The 17,455-nt window shown below is 39.8% G+C and overlaps 1 protein-coding gene across 2 annotated transcripts in view; it reads left to right on the forward strand.

Annotated features, from left to right (window-relative positions):
• Positions 1-17,455, forward strand: part of PNPLA8 (patatin like phospholipase domain containing 8) — a 50,497-nt gene that overhangs the window by 13,145 nt on the left and 19,897 nt on the right. For both annotated transcript variants that reach the window (XM_027539622.1, XM_027539623.1), the window contains exons 4-5: positions 11,053-11,204; positions 14,851-14,945. In XM_027539622.1, coding sequence (XP_027395423.1) covers positions 11,053-11,204; positions 14,851-14,945 — 247 coding nt within the window. The remainder of the gene's footprint in view (positions 1-11,052; positions 11,205-14,850; positions 14,946-17,455) is intronic.

Here is a 17,455-nt window from a genome sequence, read left to right on the forward strand (position 1 = left end):
TGTGCTCTTTTATGTCCCCCCACCCCCATCAGCATTATGTTTGTGAGAACCTTTATACTGATGAGTGTAGCTAAGGAACATTTATTCTCATTGTTATGTATTCTGTTGTATGAATATAGTGCAATGTCGTGGACATTTGGATAGCTTCCTCTTTGGAAATATTTAGGAATAGTACTTCTGGGATGTATCTTTTGGAAAACATAAGAGTAGTAGTCCTGTTTGGGCTTTTCTGGTGGCTCAGCAATAAAGAATCTGCCTGCAATGCAGCAGACCAAGGTTTCATCCCTAGGTCGTGAAGATACGCTGGAGGGGGTCATGGCAACCCACTCCAGTGTTCTTGCATAGAGAATCCCGTGAACAGAGGTACCTGTCAGGCTGCAGTTGATAGGGTCGCATAGTCGGACACGCCTGAAGCAACTAAGCACAGCAGCAGCAGTAGTCCTGCTTGTAGAGTGTGCCTGTTCTCATATTAGTGGACACTGCCAGATGCTTTTGCAAAGTGCTTTTATTAGTTCATACTTTCACCGGGATTGTATGAGCCTTCTGGTTATGCTTCCTCCTCTCCAATGCCTTATATTATCTTCTTATTTTAGCCATTTTGTTAGATGTTTAGTGATTTAAATTGTGGCTTTAATTTGTACTTCTCTGGTACCTGTGAAGTTCAGCAGCTTTCCAGTGTTTATTGGCCATTTGTTTACTGCTGAAGCTGAAGCTCCAATACTTTGGCCACCTGATGTGAAGAATTGACTCATTGGAAAAGACCTGATGCTGGGAAAGATTGAAGGCAGGAGGAGAAGGGGACGAGAGAGGATGAGATGGTTGGATGGCATCACCGACTTCATTGCACATGAGTCTGAGCAAGCTCTAGGAGTTGGTGATGGACAGGGAGGCCTCGTGTGCTTCAGTCCATGGGGGTCGCAAAGAGCTGGACATGACTGAGCAACGGAGCTGAACTGTTTGCTGCCCTCATGAAGTGCCTAGTCCAGGTCTTGCTCATTTTTCCATTGGGTTGATCAGCCTTTTCTATTTGACCTGGAAATTTTCTTTATCAATTATGGATATGTCTTTATATATTATAAAATATGTATATGTTATACATGTATGTGTCTTATAAATATATTCGCCTACTCTGTGGGTTACCTTTCATTCTTTCTAATGGTTTTTGATGAGTAGATGTTCTTAATTTTAATATACTACAGTTTTTAAATATTTTCCTTATGATTAGCACTTTGTGTCCTGTTTAAGAAATCTTTGCCTGTTTTAAAATCAGGCAAAGATTTATCCTGTGTTAGTTTCTGAAACTTGATTTCTTTTACTTTTACATATACATATTCATCTAGAATAGGTTTGATTGTATAGTGTGAGGTAGGAGCCTTGATTTTGTGAAATGCCTTTCTAATGGTTTTCTTTCTTTCTAATGGTTTTTGATGAGTAGATGTTCTTAATTCTAATATACTACAGTTTTTAAATATTTTCCTTATGATTAGCACTTTGTGTCCTATTTAAGAAATCTTTGCCTGTTTTAAAATCAGGCAAAGATTTATCCTGTGTTTGCTTCTGAAACCTGATTGCTTTTACTTTTACATATATACTATTCATCTATAGTATACAATCAAACTATTGTATAGTGTTTGATTGTATAGTGTGAGGTAGGAGCCTTGATTTTATGAAATGCCTATATCCAGTTGACTAGCACCATTTATTGCAGAGTGTCGTTGTAAATCTGAATTTGGCAATAAGGAGTTCATGGTCTGAGCCACAGTTAGCTCCTGGTCTTGTTTTTGCTGACTGTATAGAGCTTCTCCATCTTTGGCTGCAAAGAATATAATCAATCTGATTTCGGTGTTGACCATCTTGTAATGTCCATGTATAGAGTCTTCTCTTGTGTTGTTGGAAGAGGGTGTTTGTTATGACCAGTGCATTTTCTTGGCAAAACTCTATTAGTCTTTGCCCTGCTTCATTCTGTATTCCAAGGCCAAATTTGCCTGTTACTGCAGGTGTTTCTTGACTTCCTACTTTTGCATTCCAGTCCCCTATCATGAAAAGGACATCTTTTTTGGGTGTTAGTTCTAAAAGGTCTTGTAGGTCTTCATAGAACTGTTCAACTTCAGCTTCTTCAGCGTTACTGGTTGGGGCGTAGACTTGGATTACTGTGATATTGAGTGGTTTGCCTTGGAAACGAACAGAGATCATTCTGTCGTTTTTGAGATTGCATCCAAATTACTGCATTTCGGACTCTTTTGTTGACCATGATGGCTACTCCATTTCTTCTGAGGGATTCCTGCCCGCAGTAGTAGATATAATGGTCATCTGAGTTAAATTCACCCATTCCAGTCCATTTCAGTTTGCTGATTCCTAGAATGTTGACATTCACTCTTGCCATCTCTTGTTTGACCACTTCCAATTTGCCTTGATTCATGGACCTGACATTCCAGGTTCCTACGCAGTATTGCTCTTTACAGCATCTGACCTTGCTTCTATCACCAGTCACATCCACAGCTGGGTATTCTCTTTGCTTTGGCTCCATCCCTTCATTCTTTCTGGAGTTATTTCTCCACTGATTTCCAGTAGCATATTGGGCACCTACTGACCTGGGGAGTTTCTCTTTCAGTATCCTATCATTTTGCCTTTTCATACTGTTCATGGGGTTCTCAAGGCAAGAATACTGAAGTGGTTTGCCATTCCCTTCTCCAGTGGACCACATCCTGTCAGATCTCTCCACCATGACCCGCCCGTCTTGGGTTGCCCCCACGGGCATGGCTTAGTTTCATTGAGTTAGACAGGGCTGTGGTCCTAGTGTGATTAGATTGACTAGTTTTCTGTGAGTATGGTTTCAGCGTGTTTGCCCTCTGATGCCCTCTTGCAACACCTACCGTCTTACTTGGGTTTCTCTTACCTTGGGCGTGGGGTATCTCTTCACGGCTGCTCCAGCAAAGCACAGCCATTGCTCCTTACCTTGGACGAGGGGTATCTCCTCACCGCCGCCCTTCCTGACCTTCAATGTGGGATAGATCCTCTAGGCCCTCCTGCGCCAGAGCAGGAGGTAACTCCGGGTAACTCCTCTCGTCGACGCCCCTGGCTTCGGGCGTGGGTTGCTCCTCCCGGCCGCAGCCCCTGGCCTCGGGCGTGGGGGCGTGGGGTAGCTCCTCCCGGCCGCCACCCCTAACCTCGGACGCGGGGTAACTCCTCTCGTCGCCACGGAAAACCACGAGACCATTCAGGTATGACCTAAATCAAATCCCTTATGATTATACAGTGGAAGTGAGAAACAGATTTAAAGGCCTAAATCTGATTGATAGAGTGCCTGATGAACTATGGAATGAGGTTCGTGACATTGTACAGGAGATAGGGATCAAGACCATCCCCATAGAAAAGAAATGCAAAAAAGCAAAATGGCTGTCTGGGGAGGCCTTACAAATAGCTGTGAAAAGAAGAGAAGCGAAAAGCAAAGGAGAAAAGGAAAGATATAAACATCTGAATGCAGAGTTCCAAAGAATAGCAAGAAGAGATAAGAAAGCCTTCTTTAGTGATAATGCAAAGAAATAGAGGAAAACAACAGAATGGGAAAACTAGGGATGTCTTCAAGAAAATCAGAGATACCAAAGGAACATTTCATGCAAAGATGGGCTCAATAAAGAACAGAAATGGTATGGACTTAACAGAAGCAGAAGATATTAAGAAGAGATGGCAAGAATACACAGAAGAACTGTACAAAAAAGATCTTCACGACCCAGATAATCACGATGGTGTGATCACTGACCTAGAGCCAGACATCCTGGAATGTGAAGTCAAGTGGGCCTTAGAAAGCATCACTACGAACAAAGCTAGTGGAGGTGATGGAATTCCAGTTGAGCTATTCCAAATCCTGAAAGGTGATGCTGTGAAAGTGCTGCATTCAATATGCTAGCAAATTTGGAAAGCTCAGCAGTGGCCACAGGACTGAAAAGGTCAGTTTTCATTCCAATCCCAAAGAAAGGCAATGCCAAAGAATGCTCAAACTACTGCACAATTGCACTCATCTCACACGCTAGTGAAGTAATGCTCAAAATTCTCCATGCCAGGCTTCAGTAATATGTGAACCGTGAACTTCCTGATGTTCAAGCTGGTTTTAGAAAAGGCAGAGGAACCAGAGATCAAAATACCAACATCCGCTGGATCATAGAAAAAGCAAGAGAGTTCAAGAAAAACATCTATTTCTGCTTTATTGACTATGCCAAAGCCTTTGACTGTGTGGATCACAATAAACTGTGGAAAAATCTTCAAGAGATGGGAATACCAGACCACCTGATCTGCCTCTTGAGAAATTTGTATGCAGATCAGGAAGCAACAGTTAGAACTGGACATGGAACAACAGACTGGTTCCAAATAGGAAAAGGAGTTCGTCAAGGCTGTATATTGTCACCCTGTTTATTTAACTTGTATGCAGAGTACATCATGAGAAACGCTGGACTGGAAGAAACACAAGCTTGAATCAAGATTGCCGGGAGAAATATCAATAACCTCAGATATGCAGATGACACCACCCTTATGGCAGAAAGTGAAGAGGAACTAAAAAGTCTCTTGATGAAAGTGAAAGTGGAGAGTGAAAAAGTTGGCTTAAAGCTCAACATTCAGAAAACGAAGATCATGGCATCCGGTCCCACCACTTCATGGGAAATAGATGGGGAAACAGTGTCAGACTTTATTTTTCTGGGCTCCAAAATCACTACAGATGGTGACTGCAGCCATGAAATTAAAAGACGCTTACTCCTTGGAAGGAAAGTTATGACCGACCTAGATAGCATATTCAAAAGCAGAGACATTACTTTGCCAACAAAGGTCCTTCTAGTCAAGGCTATGGTTTTTCCTGTCGTCATGTATCGATGTGCAAGTTGGACTGTGAAGAAGGCTGAGCACCGAAGAATTGATGCTTTTGAACTGTGGTGTTGGAGAAGACTCTTGAGAGTCCCTTGGACTGCAAGGAGATCCAACCAGTCCATTCTGAAGGAGATCAGCCCTGGGATTTCTTTGGAAGGAATGATGCTAAAGCTGAAACTCCAGTACTTTGGCCACCTCATGCGAAGAGTTGACTCATTGGACAAGACTGATGCTGGGAGGGATTGGGGGCAGGAGGAGAAGGGGACGACAGAAGATGAGATGGCTGGATGGCATCACTGACTCAATGGTCGTGAATCTGAGTGAACTCCGGGAGTTGGTGATGGACAGGGAGGCCTGGCGTGCTGCAATCCATGGGGTCGCAAAGAGTCAGACACGACTAAGCGACTGATCTGATCTGATTGTAAATCAGGTGATTATTTATGGATATATTTTTGAACACTGTATTCTTTTCTGTAAATACATTGTTTATCCTTGTTTAAATATTGTACTGTCTAATTTATTGTGTGTGCTAGTCTCTCAGTCCTGTCCGACTCTTTGCAACCCCATGGATTGTAGCCCACCAGGCTCCTCTGTCCATGGAATTCTCTAGGCATGAATACTAAATTGGGTTGCTATTTCATTCTCCAGGGGAACTTCCCAACCCAGGGATCAAACCTGGCTCTCCTGCATTGCAGGTGGATGCTTTACTGTCTGAAATGCTAGGAAAGCCCAGTTTATTGTAGCTTTGTAACAGATTTGATGTCTGTAGTATAAATCTTCCAACATTGTTCTTCCTCTTAATAATTGGCTTAGTTATTCTTGGCACTTGTGCTTCTGTATAAATTTTAGAATCAGCTTTGCTGTTGTTCATTTGCTCAGTTGTGTCCAATGCTTTGTGACCCCATGGATTGCAGCACACCAGGATTCCTTGTCCCTCACCATCTCAAGGAGCTTGCTCCGACTCATGTGCATTGAGTTGGTGATGCCATCTAATCATCTCATCCTCTGCTGTCCCTTTCTCCTCCTGCCTTCTATGTTTACCAGCATCAAGGTCTTTTCCAATGAGTTGGCTGTTCACATCAGGTGGCCAAAGGATCAGAGCTTCAGCTTCAGCTTCAGCATCAGTCTTTCCAATTGAGTGTTCAGGATTGATTTCCTTTAGGATTGACTGGTTTGATCTCCTTGCAATCCAAGGGACTCTCAAGAGTCTTCTCCAACACCACAGTTCAAAAGCATCAATTCTTTGGTACTCAGCCTTCTTCATGGTCCAACTCTCACATCCGTATATGACTGTTGGAAAAACCCAAGCTTTGACTATATGGATCTTTTTTGGCAAAGTAATGTCTCTGCTTTTTAATATGCTGTCTAGATTTGTCATAGCTTTTCTTTCAAGGAGCAAGCATCTTTTAATTTCATGACTGCAGTCACTGTCCACAGTGATTTTGGACCCCAAGAAAATAAATTATTATTATATTTATTATTTATTATAAATAAATGATTTTTATTATTTTTATTTTATTTTATTTTTATTTATTTTGTTAATACTGTCACTATTTCCATTGTTTCCCCGTCTATTTGCCATGAAGTGATGGGACTGGATGCCATGATATTTGTTTTTTGAATGTTGAGTTTTGTCAGCTTCTTTACTCTCCTCTTTAACCTTTATCAGGAAGCTCTTTAGTTCCTCTTTGCTTTCTGCTGTAAGGGTGTTGTTGTCTACATATCTGAGGTTATTGATATTCCTCCCAGAACTCTTGATTCCAGCTTGTGCTTCATTCAGCCCAGTATTTCACATGATATACTCTGCATATAAGTTAAATAAACAGAATGACAGTATACAGCCTTGACACACTCCTTTCCCAATTTGGAACCAGTCTATTGTCCCATGTTTGGTTCTCATTGTTGCTTCTTGACCTGCATACAGGCTTTTTTAGGAGGCAGGTAAAGTGATCTGGTATTCCCATCTCTTGAAGAATTTTCCACACTTCATTGTGATTTATCAGTCAAAGGCTTTAGTGTAGTCAATGAAGTAGAAGTAGGTGTTATTCTGGAATTCTCTTGCTTTTTCTATGATCCAGCGGATGTTGGCAATTTGATCTTTGGTTCCTCTGCCTTTTCTAAATCCAGCTTGAACATCTGGAAGTTTTTGGTTCACATACTGTTGAAGCCTAGCTTGGAGGATTTTGAGCATAACTTTACTATCATGTGAAATGAGTGCAATTGTGCGGTAGTTTGAACATCATTGGCATTGTGGCATTGTCCTTTGGGATTGGAATGAAAACTGACCTTTTCCAGGTCTGTGGCCAGTGCTGAGTTTTCCAAATTTGCTGGCATATTGAGTGCAGCACTTTCACAGCATCATCTGTTAGGATTTGAAATAGCTCACCTGGAATTGCATCACCTCCACTAACTTTGTAGTAATGTTTCCTAAGGCGCATTTGACTTCACAGTCCAGGATGTCTGACTCTAGGTGAGTGATCACACCATCCTGATTATATGGGTCAGGAAGATCTTTTTTGTACAGTTCTTCTGTGTATTCTTACCACCTCTTCTTAGTATCTTCTGCTTCTGTTCGGTCCGTACCATTTCTGTCCTTTTTTGTGCCCATCTTTGCATGAAGTGTCCCCTTGGTATCTCTAATTTCTTGAAGAGATCCCTAGTCTTTCCCGTTCTATTGTTTTCCTCTATTTCTTTGCATTGTTCACTTAGGAAGACTTTCTTATCTTTCCTTGCTGTTCTTTGGAACTGCACTCAGATGGGTATATCTTTCCTTTTCTCTTTTACTTCTCTTCTTTCCTCAGATATATGTAAGTCCTCCTCAAACAATCTTTTTTTTTTTTTTTTTTACATTTCTTTTTCTTGGGGAATTTGATAAAATAAGAAAACCATACTGAGATTACATTAAATTTATGGAGTAATTGTGGTGAATTAAGTCTTTATTGTCTTCCAAGCCTTGAAAAATCGTATCTTCTTCCATTTATTTGGACTGTTTTTATTTTCCCTCAACATCTTAGTCTATTAGGGATGCTATGTTGTAATAAATGCCACCAACTGGGTAGCTTAGAAAGAGCAGACAGTTATTTCTCAGAGTTCTGAAAGCTGGAAGTCCAAAATCAAGGTGCCAACATGATTGCTTTCTGATGATGGCCCTCTTCCTGGTTCAGAGCGGGTGGTTTCTCACTGTGTCTTCACCTGGTGGAGTCTCCAGGGGATCTCTCTGGAGCCTCTTTCATAAGGGCACTAATCCTATTCATAAAGGCTCCACCCTCATGACCAAGCACATCCCAAAGTCTTCACTTCCTAGTACTGTCATTCTGGGAGAGTTAAGATTTCAACAGATGAAATTTTGAGAAGACACAAATATTCAGACCAGGGCACTTAATATTTAAAAACTTTTCAATGTAGGTGTCTTGTATATCTTTTGTTAGATTTTTTTGAAAATTTAATTCCTAGGTATGTGAGAGATTTGGGTGTGATCCCTGGGTAGGGAAGAAGCCCTAGAGGAGGAAATGGCAACCCACTCCAGTATTCTTGTCTGGAGAATTCCACGGACAGAGGAGCCTGGTGCACTACGGTCCATAGGGTTGCAAAAAGTCAGATGGGACTGAGCACGCATGTGCACACACACACACACACATATGTTTGTGGATAGTAATGTTATTTTTATTATATTTTAATAATGTCAAGATCACCTTTTGGTGTTTGGTCATTTGGTACCAGATTCACATACCTTATAATTTTCCTGGATGCTGGATGTTGTAAACTTTAAAAATTGCATAGGATCTAGACTGTATCAGATGATTTCTTTTTTCAGAGATAGTCTGTTTGTTCCTTTGCATACAGAGTGAGGCACTGATAGCTTCAGTTAAGTTAGGGTCAGAGCTGGGTCATGGCTGGCTTACAATTGGCTTGCACCTGTGGTTTGCCCTATTTTTAGGGTATATTCTTCTTGGACTTTTAGTTGAGAACCTGGTGTGTTCTCTACCATCACCACCCTCTTGACGACTAAAATCTCAAAACTACAGAAAATCCCATTCCATATTCATTCTAGTTTTTGAACTTGTCATTTCACGTAAAGAATCTAGCGAATGTCTTGAGGTGAAACCAGTGATGTGACTAAGGCCCCTCAAGGCTTCAGTACTGTGGCTCCAAACCCTTGAGATTCTAAGTGCTCAGCTGATTTCTCTGGCCTCCATTCATGGCCCGCTGTCTGAACCAAGCCCAGCTTTTCAATCCTTTTTTCCTTCCCCAAATCAGCAAGTTCCTCAAGGGAAGAAAAGTTGTACTTCCCAGCAGTTATCCCCCTTCCAAATCTGATTTATCATAGTAGACAAAATGACTGCAGCATTGTGAAGTCACTTTATTTATTGAAAGGGAAGTGTGGCATGCTGCAGTCCAGGGGGTCTTAAAGAATTGGACATGACTGAGCAACTGAAGAACAGCAAAACACAAGTATAGCTGTGACTCAGTTGTTCTCTTAAACTTGGGGAGCTGACAAGATAAGATGCTTCTGTGTATAATAGCTAGAGAAGCTCAGGAAAACTCAACATAGAACCCCTTAGTTCAGTTCAGTCACTCAGTCGTGTCCGACTCTTTGCGACCCCGTGAATCGCAGCACGCCAGGCCTCCCTGTCCATCACCAACTCCTGGAGTTCACTCAGACTCACGTCCATCGAGTCAGTGATGCCATCCAGCCATCTCATCCTCTGTTGTCCCCTTCTCCTCCTGCCCCCAATCCCTCCCAGCATCAGAGTCTTTTCCAATGAGTCAACTCTTCGCATGAGGTGGTCAAAGTACTGGAGTTTCGGCTTGAGCGTCATTCCTTCAAAAGAACACCCAGGGCTGATCTCTTTTAGAATGGACTGGTTGGATCTCCTTGCAGTCCAAGGGACTCTCAAGAGTCTTATCCAATACCACAGTTCAAAAGCATCAATTCTTTGGCGCTCAGCCTTCTTCACAGTCCAACTCTCACATCCATACACGACCACAGGAAAAACCATAGCCTTTGTTGGCAGAGTAATGTCTCTGCTTTTGAATATGCTGTCTAGGTTGGTCATAACTTTCCTTCCAAGGAGTAAGCGTTTTTTTAATTTCATGGCTGCAGTCACCATCCACAGTGATTTTGGAGCTCAGGAAAATAAAGTCTGACACTGTTTCCACTGTTTCCCCATCTATTTCCCATGAAGTGATGGGACCGGATGCCATGATCTTCGTTTTCTGAATGTTGAGCTTTAAGCCAACCTTTTCACTCTCCACTTTCACTTTCATCAAGAGGCTTTTGAGTTCCTCTTCACTTTCTGCCATAAAGGTGGTGTCATCTGCATATTTGAGTTTGTGGATATTTCTCCCGGCAGTCTTGATTCCAGCTTGTGCTTCTTCCAGCCCAGCATTTCTCATGATGTACTCTGCATATAAGTTAAATAAGCAGGGTGACAGTATACAGCCTTGACGTACTCCTTTTCCTATTTGGAACCAGTCTGTTGTTCCATGTCCAGTTCTAACCGTTGCTTCCTGACCTGCATACAGATTTCTCAAGAGGCAGATCAGGTGGTCTGGTATTCCCATCTCTTTCAGAATTTTCCTAGGATTTATTTAATCTCCTGCCTGATCAACAATATGAAGTTGAATGCTTAGAATCTTGAGGTCCCAAGTTTGTTTAAACTAATTACTTGTTTATAATGATCACCCTTTACCTTCTACCTTAATTTTATTTATTAACAGTTGTTCATATTTCACAGTGAGCTACCCTTGTATTCCATATGCGGTATACATGAGATGGTTTATTTTTTTCTGTTAATAACAAGTTTAATTTCCAATAATTACAATGAAGCAATTTCGTCTTCTTTAGGATTCGGACAAAATATTGTATGAACTATATGACATTAATCTTTTGTTGTGACAGTACTTTGTAAATATGTGTTAAGCAAATGGCATTTTCTCCAATTTTTAAGCACTGAACCTTTTAAAAAATATTTATATTGAAGTTACTTTTTGGCCTGGATATTAGGAAAAATACATCCTAGATATTAGTTGACAATAATATGTGAAAAGCTAGTCTATCATTTAAGATTACTGAGAAAGTAATAAACACTGGCATTCTGGTTACATGAGATGATCTACATGTGTTGATTTAAAACAATCATATATTTTCACTCTTGTGACAAAAGCAGCAAAATGTCTTTACTTTCAATATAGGAAAAAATTATTCCTTATTTACTACGACTGCGACAAATTAAGGATGAAACTCTACAGGCTGCAGTTAGAGAAATTTTGGCGTTAATTGGCTATGTGGATCCAGTGAAAGGACGAGGAATCCGGATTCTCTCAATTGATGGTGGAGGAACCAGGTAAAGCTAGAAAAATGATTTTTAAAAAATTCTTTTTAATGAAGTTAGTTGATTTGCAGTATTGTTTTAATTTTTGCTGTATAACAAAGTTGATGCAGTTATACATACATACATTCTTTTTATAATATATTCTTTTCCATTATGGTTTATTGTAGAATATTGAAGAGAGTTCTCTGTGCTGTTCAGTAGGACTTTGTTGTGTATCCATTCTGTATATAATAGCTTATATCTGCTAACCTCAAACTCCCACTCCATCCCTCCCCAACCCTCACCCCCTTGGTGACTATAAGACTCTTGTCTCTGTCCACTAGTGTATTAGCAAAATAGTCTTTTTAAACCTATAGATCCTAAATAATAAAAACAGAACTACCATATTATCCAACAATTTCATTTTCTGAGTATTGATCAGAAGAAAATGAAGACACTAATTTGAAAAGATATATATGTACCTTTGTTTGTTACAACATTATTTACAGTAGCCAAGATGTAGAAACAATCTGTGTCCATTGATGAATGGGTAAAGAATATGTAAGGGATATGTGTATACACACACACAGGAATACTACTTAGCCATAAAAATGAATGAAATGTCATTTGTGATAGCACAGGTAGAACTTGAGGTTATTTTGCTAAGTGAAATAAGTCAGACAGGGAAAGACAAATACTGTATGATCTTATATATGAAATATAAGAAACAAAAACAAAGCAAGAGAAAACTCAAAGACTCAGAGAAGAGCTTGGTGGTTGCCCTATGGAAGGGAGGTTGGAGGGTGGGTGAAATGAGTGAAGAGAAGTGAAAGGTACAAATTTCCAATTATGAAATAGGTAAATCATGGGGATGTAGTGTACAGCATAGGAACTGTAGTTAATAATATTGTATTTGCAAATTTGAAAGTTGCTTTAAAAAGTAAATCTTGAATGTTCTCATCACAAGGAAAAAATGTTATACTTTCTATGGTGACAGATGGGGCGGTCATTTTGCAGTGCATACAGATGTTGAATCATTGCATTGTACATGGGAAACTAGAACAGTGTGGTGTGCAATTATACATCAGTTGAAAAAAAATACCTGTAGATCAGATCAATTGTAAGAATTTTTTAAACTGATTGAGTATAATTATGACATTATAAAACCAAATTCTAAAGTAAAACATGAAATTGTTTTTCTCGATTACTGATTTATCAATCTAAGAACTTTAAGAACTTCTTTTAACATATACCTGAATTTCCTGTTATTTTAATGTGACCTAGTCTTATGTTTTAGTTTACCTTCTCAGACATTTTTGGTAGTTTGGGACAGTTTGTCAACAATGATTCTCTTAAAATTTTGGCAATGTTATGTAATGTTACCTTTCTTTTATTGTGTGTATCTTACCTATATATATTAGTCACCTAGTAATAAGGTGCCTATATCAGTAACTTCCTGACTCCCTACATCTTGTAGACACCAGTTCTGGTATACACAAGAAATATTTAATGCATTCTTAGCTCAGAAGGAGATTTCACCATCTCCTTTCACCAATTGGTAAAATTCACCAGTTTCACCATCTGACTCCTTTCTTACTACTGGCAATCCATCCATGCTTGCTAATTGTGTAGTTCCTTATTATTTGTTGGCTAGACACTTTGGCTTGGTTTTATAAATCTTTTCCCCCTAAAATTTCTAGCTTGTGTTCTACTTCCCTGCCATCTCTACTCTTCCTTTAAGAGATAACAACTAGAAAAACAGAAATGTATAATGTGTGCCATGAAGAAAAATAAGGCAGAGTGAAAGGATAGAGTGTAACAGTGCTGTTTGAAAGAGTGATCATGACTGTGAGTTTTTGAAGAAATAACATTTGAGTTGAGTTCTGAAATAAGAACCTTAAAGAGCATTCAAATGTCTGTTTAGAGTGAGGGATCTATAGAGTGAAAAGAGGTTTGTGACCAAAGAGTATTTGATTTTGTTTTATTAGTCAATTTAGAAGAGAACAGTTGGTGCTAAATACCCTGCAATGCCTGGCATAGTTCCTACAGCAGAGGAACATCTTGCCCAAATGTCAGTGATGTGCTGTTGGGAGACCCTGGTTTAGGGGACTATGAGAAAGCAGCGAGGATGGGAAATTTGTACAGAATGAGTAAGATAAGAAGCCTCATGAGAAAAGGAACCCTTCTTACTCGTTCTACCTGGTACAGCATTAAACATAGACTCGACCTAGAAATAATACTGATTTTTAAATTGTCCAGAATTACTTTATGAATACTGCATTTTAAAAACAGTTTTCTTCTGGCTTATACAAGTAAAACTTGGGAGAAAAAAAATACAAAGAGAAACAAGCCAAACATAGTATATCTCACGTATCCAAGATTATTTTTACTATTTTGATTTATTTCTTCAAATGTTTTTTCTGTATGAATATATATATATGCGCGCATGTGTGTGTGTGCATGTTTTATTTTCCTTTTCATAAGATAATGGAGGGCACACTTAAATATATTTTATCTGGCATGATCTTTAATTCTTCATGTCTCACATTAAAGGCACATTAAATCTGCAGTGTGTCTCTCATAAATGATCTTGTCTTATCAGCTGTCTTCGAATTTACATTATTTTTACAATCAATAATAGTCTTTCATTTTCTATTTTAATAATACAATATTTTCTAGTGACTTTGTGCTTGCAATATCAAAACACAATTTGACACTAAATTTTATTTTATGGTACCTGATTAATACAGTGTTCTCTGCTCCACACCTTGTATTGAGATGAAAACTTTTCATTGTGTATGTATATCCTCCAATATTAAGGATTGTCCACCTGTTACACACACCCTGAATTGGCCCGCATCTCCTAGGCTGTTCCATCTTTCACATTTGAAGCTACTTGCTACCTTTGGTGAGGATTCAGAAATGAACAAAGTCAGCAGCGTAAATTAATACCTCCTTAGTGCAGAACCTTGTCTTGAGATAGTTGAGAGTTTTAAAAAAATGAATAAAAGAGAGCTTAAAAATATGACTGATGAATTACAGAAAATGAAATGTGTAGAAGCATAGGTTTACCAACCATGTTGGTAAGTGGAGAAACCAATTCATGACATCCCCAAACCAGTGAATACAGAGTTTAAGCAATTTCCAGAGTTGTAGTGTCTGCTAAAATACCTTATATTGCCATATCTTCATTGTCTTATTTAAAGAGATACTAGTGTAAATGGCACCCCACTCCAGTACTCTTGCCTGGAAAATCTCATGGACGGAGGAGCCTGGTGGGCTGCAGTCCATAGGTCGCTAAGAGTCGGACACGACTGAGCGACTTCACTTTCACTTTTCACTTTCATGCATTGGAGAAGGAAATGACAACCCACTCCTGTGTTCTTGCCTAGAGAATCCCAGGGACGGGGGAGCCTGGTGGGCTGCTGTCTATGGGGTCGCACAGAGTCGGACACGACTGAAGCAACTTAGCAGCAGCAGCAGTGTAAATTCAAAATCTGCTGCTGTAACCCAGGTTTCAGTACCATTATTTAGATACTGTATTTTCAAAAGCAATCCAGAAACCTTTGGCTAGTTTTCATATTAGCATATAAACTAGAAAACCAGGGATTGTTTTAGTAAATAGATTAGCTTTCCTTAAAACAGGACTTCTCATTTTTGCCTTTTATTTTTCCTACAGGGGTGTGGTTGCTCTTCAGACACTACGAAAATTAGTTGAACTTACTCAGAAGCCAGTTCATCAACTCTTTGATTACATTTGTGGTGTAAGCACAGGTAATTGCTGTTATTATATGGAAGTGGTGCATCCCAGCAGTGCATTAAGCAAAAGAACATTAAACTCTCATGATTAAGATCATGGTCATTTCCTGAAATGATGGATGTTAGTTTCATATTTTGATACTGAATAGTCCTTTAATTTGCTTAACTTTTAAAAATGCTTATTGGAAATAAGTTAACATTCAGAAATAGATTTTAGTGTGCTTTTCTAATATGTTTTAAATAAGCCACAGTGACAGGAACAATTTGTAAATTAATTGCCTTACGAAAAGTAACAAAATGGTGAAAAAGTGAGTGTTAGTTGCTCAGTCATGTCCGATTCTTTGCAACCCCATGGACTGTAGCCCGCCAGGCTCCTCTGTCCATGGGATTCTCCAGGCAGGAATACTAGAGTAGCTTGCCATTGTTTTCTCCAGGGGATCTTCCTGACCCAGGAATCAAACCTGGGTCTCCTGGATTGTAGGTGAATTCTTTACGTCTGAGTTACTGGCGAAGCCCACAAGATGGTGGGTATTCAAAATTGTACTCGAACCAATAGAACATCAAGGATGGATAAGATTTTGCTTTCTTTTGGAAAGTGTCCCTCTGTGAGGAAATCTTTTAAACGGATTCTCACATTTATCTGTTTAAGTTTTGATTTCAGACAACTAGATAAAAAAGGATATAAGAAGCAGTTTCCTCACAGAGGGATACTTTTGCTACTCGCATATTCCTAACTGATGTACATTTAAAATTCCAGTTTCGTATTTATATGGAAGAAATTGGCAAGTTAGAGTATAATTGTTTCTGAATAATTTTCTAGTTTTTCACTGACTCACTATCAGATGAGTGTTTGTTTTGCTTTCCGTTTGTTTTTCTGTTTCCTATATCAGCTCTCTCACCCGTGTATCACCGCCACCCACCCCCACACCTACTCTCCTGTGTGCACAGGAAGCTTCTCAGGGTGCCCTGCCTATTGCTTCAGTTGAGTTCAGTCGCTCAGTCGTGTCTGACTCTTTTCGACCCATGAATCGCAGCACGCCAGGCCTCCCTGTCCATCACCAACTCCCGGAGTTTACCCAAACTCATGTCCATCGAGTCAGTGAGGCCATCCAGCCGTCTCATCCTCTGTCATCCCCTTCTCCTCCTGCCCCCAATCCCTCCCAGCATCAGAGTCTTTTCCAATGAGTCAGCTCTTGGCATGAGGTGGCCAAAGTACTGGAGTTTCAGCTTTAGCATCATTCATTCCAAAGAAATCCCAGGGCTGATCTCCTTCAGAATGGACTGGTTGGATCTCCTTGCAGTCCAAGGACTCTCAAGAGTCTTCTCCAACACCACAGTTCAAAAGCATCAATTCTTCGGCACTCAGCCTTCTTCACAGTCCAACTCTCACATCCATACATGACCACAGGAAAAACCATAGCCTTGACTAGATGAACCTTTGTTGGCAAAGTAATGTCTCTGCTTTTGAATATGCTATCTAGGTTGGTCATAACTTTCCTTCCAAGGAGTAAGCGTCTTTTAATTTCATGGCTGCAGTCACCATCCGCATTGCTTACTGCCCAGGTAACGCTCAAGGACTATTAGCATTACAGATCCCTGCTGTATATTTTACTGCTTTACCTGATAATTCCTTACTTTACATTAGTTTATCATAATAATTTTTTTCTATTTTTTTCTCATTCTTTAGAATTATGATAGTAATCCTAAAGCCTACCAGCATCAAAGCCAAATGATTTCTCTGTATTATCTGGATCAAGTATGACATATTCCCAAAGGGCATGTTAGTTTATGCTCCATTTTGAAAACTCAATAATGGTTGTGGGGATAATTTCAGAAGCATAAGGAGTGGTGATTCCTGTGATGTTCCACTGAACAGTGATTCCTCAGATGATAGCAAATTTTGAAAAACCTGGGTTAAAGAAGGTTAAGGGGTTTCCCTGGTGGTTCAAATGGTAAAGAATGTGCCTGCAATGTAGGAGACCCAGCTTCGATCCCTGGGTCGGGGAGCTTCCCCGGGGGAGGGCGTGACAACTCACTCCAGTATTCTTGCCTGGAAAATCCCATGGACAGAGGACCCTGGCGGGCTGCAGTCTATGGGGTCTCAAGAGTCAGACATGACTGAACTAACACATAACAAAGAAAGTCAAACAGTTTTCTTTACAGACACACTTCTTAGATGTTCTAGTATGTTAAAAACGCATTGTGACTCACTCTCAGGATAGGAGAATAATACTTATATACCCAATTGATGTAACTATGGAAACTTTTCTTGAAGAGACCTTTCCCAGGGCAAATGTTCTTGGAATTTTTTTCCTGAAGCTGTTATCCTGGCCATTTCTGTTAATATTTGGAATGGTCCTAGATTCATACCTTTAAATGTATCTACAGGCACCCTGGTTAGTAGGTGGATGCTCAATAAGCGGGATTTAAATCAGAGATTCATCCATGGAGTAGAGTATCTTGTGTGATAGGCGCATTTCTGCACTTAGCAGTGTATCTTTTCCACTGTGTCTTCTTGATTATGT

This window comes from Bos indicus x Bos taurus, chromosome 4 (assembly GCF_003369695.1).
Source record: "Bos indicus x Bos taurus breed Angus x Brahman F1 hybrid chromosome 4, Bos_hybrid_MaternalHap_v2.0, whole genome shotgun sequence".
In the NCBI taxonomy this organism is placed as follows: Eukaryota; Metazoa; Chordata; class Mammalia; order Artiodactyla; family Bovidae; genus Bos; species Bos indicus x Bos taurus.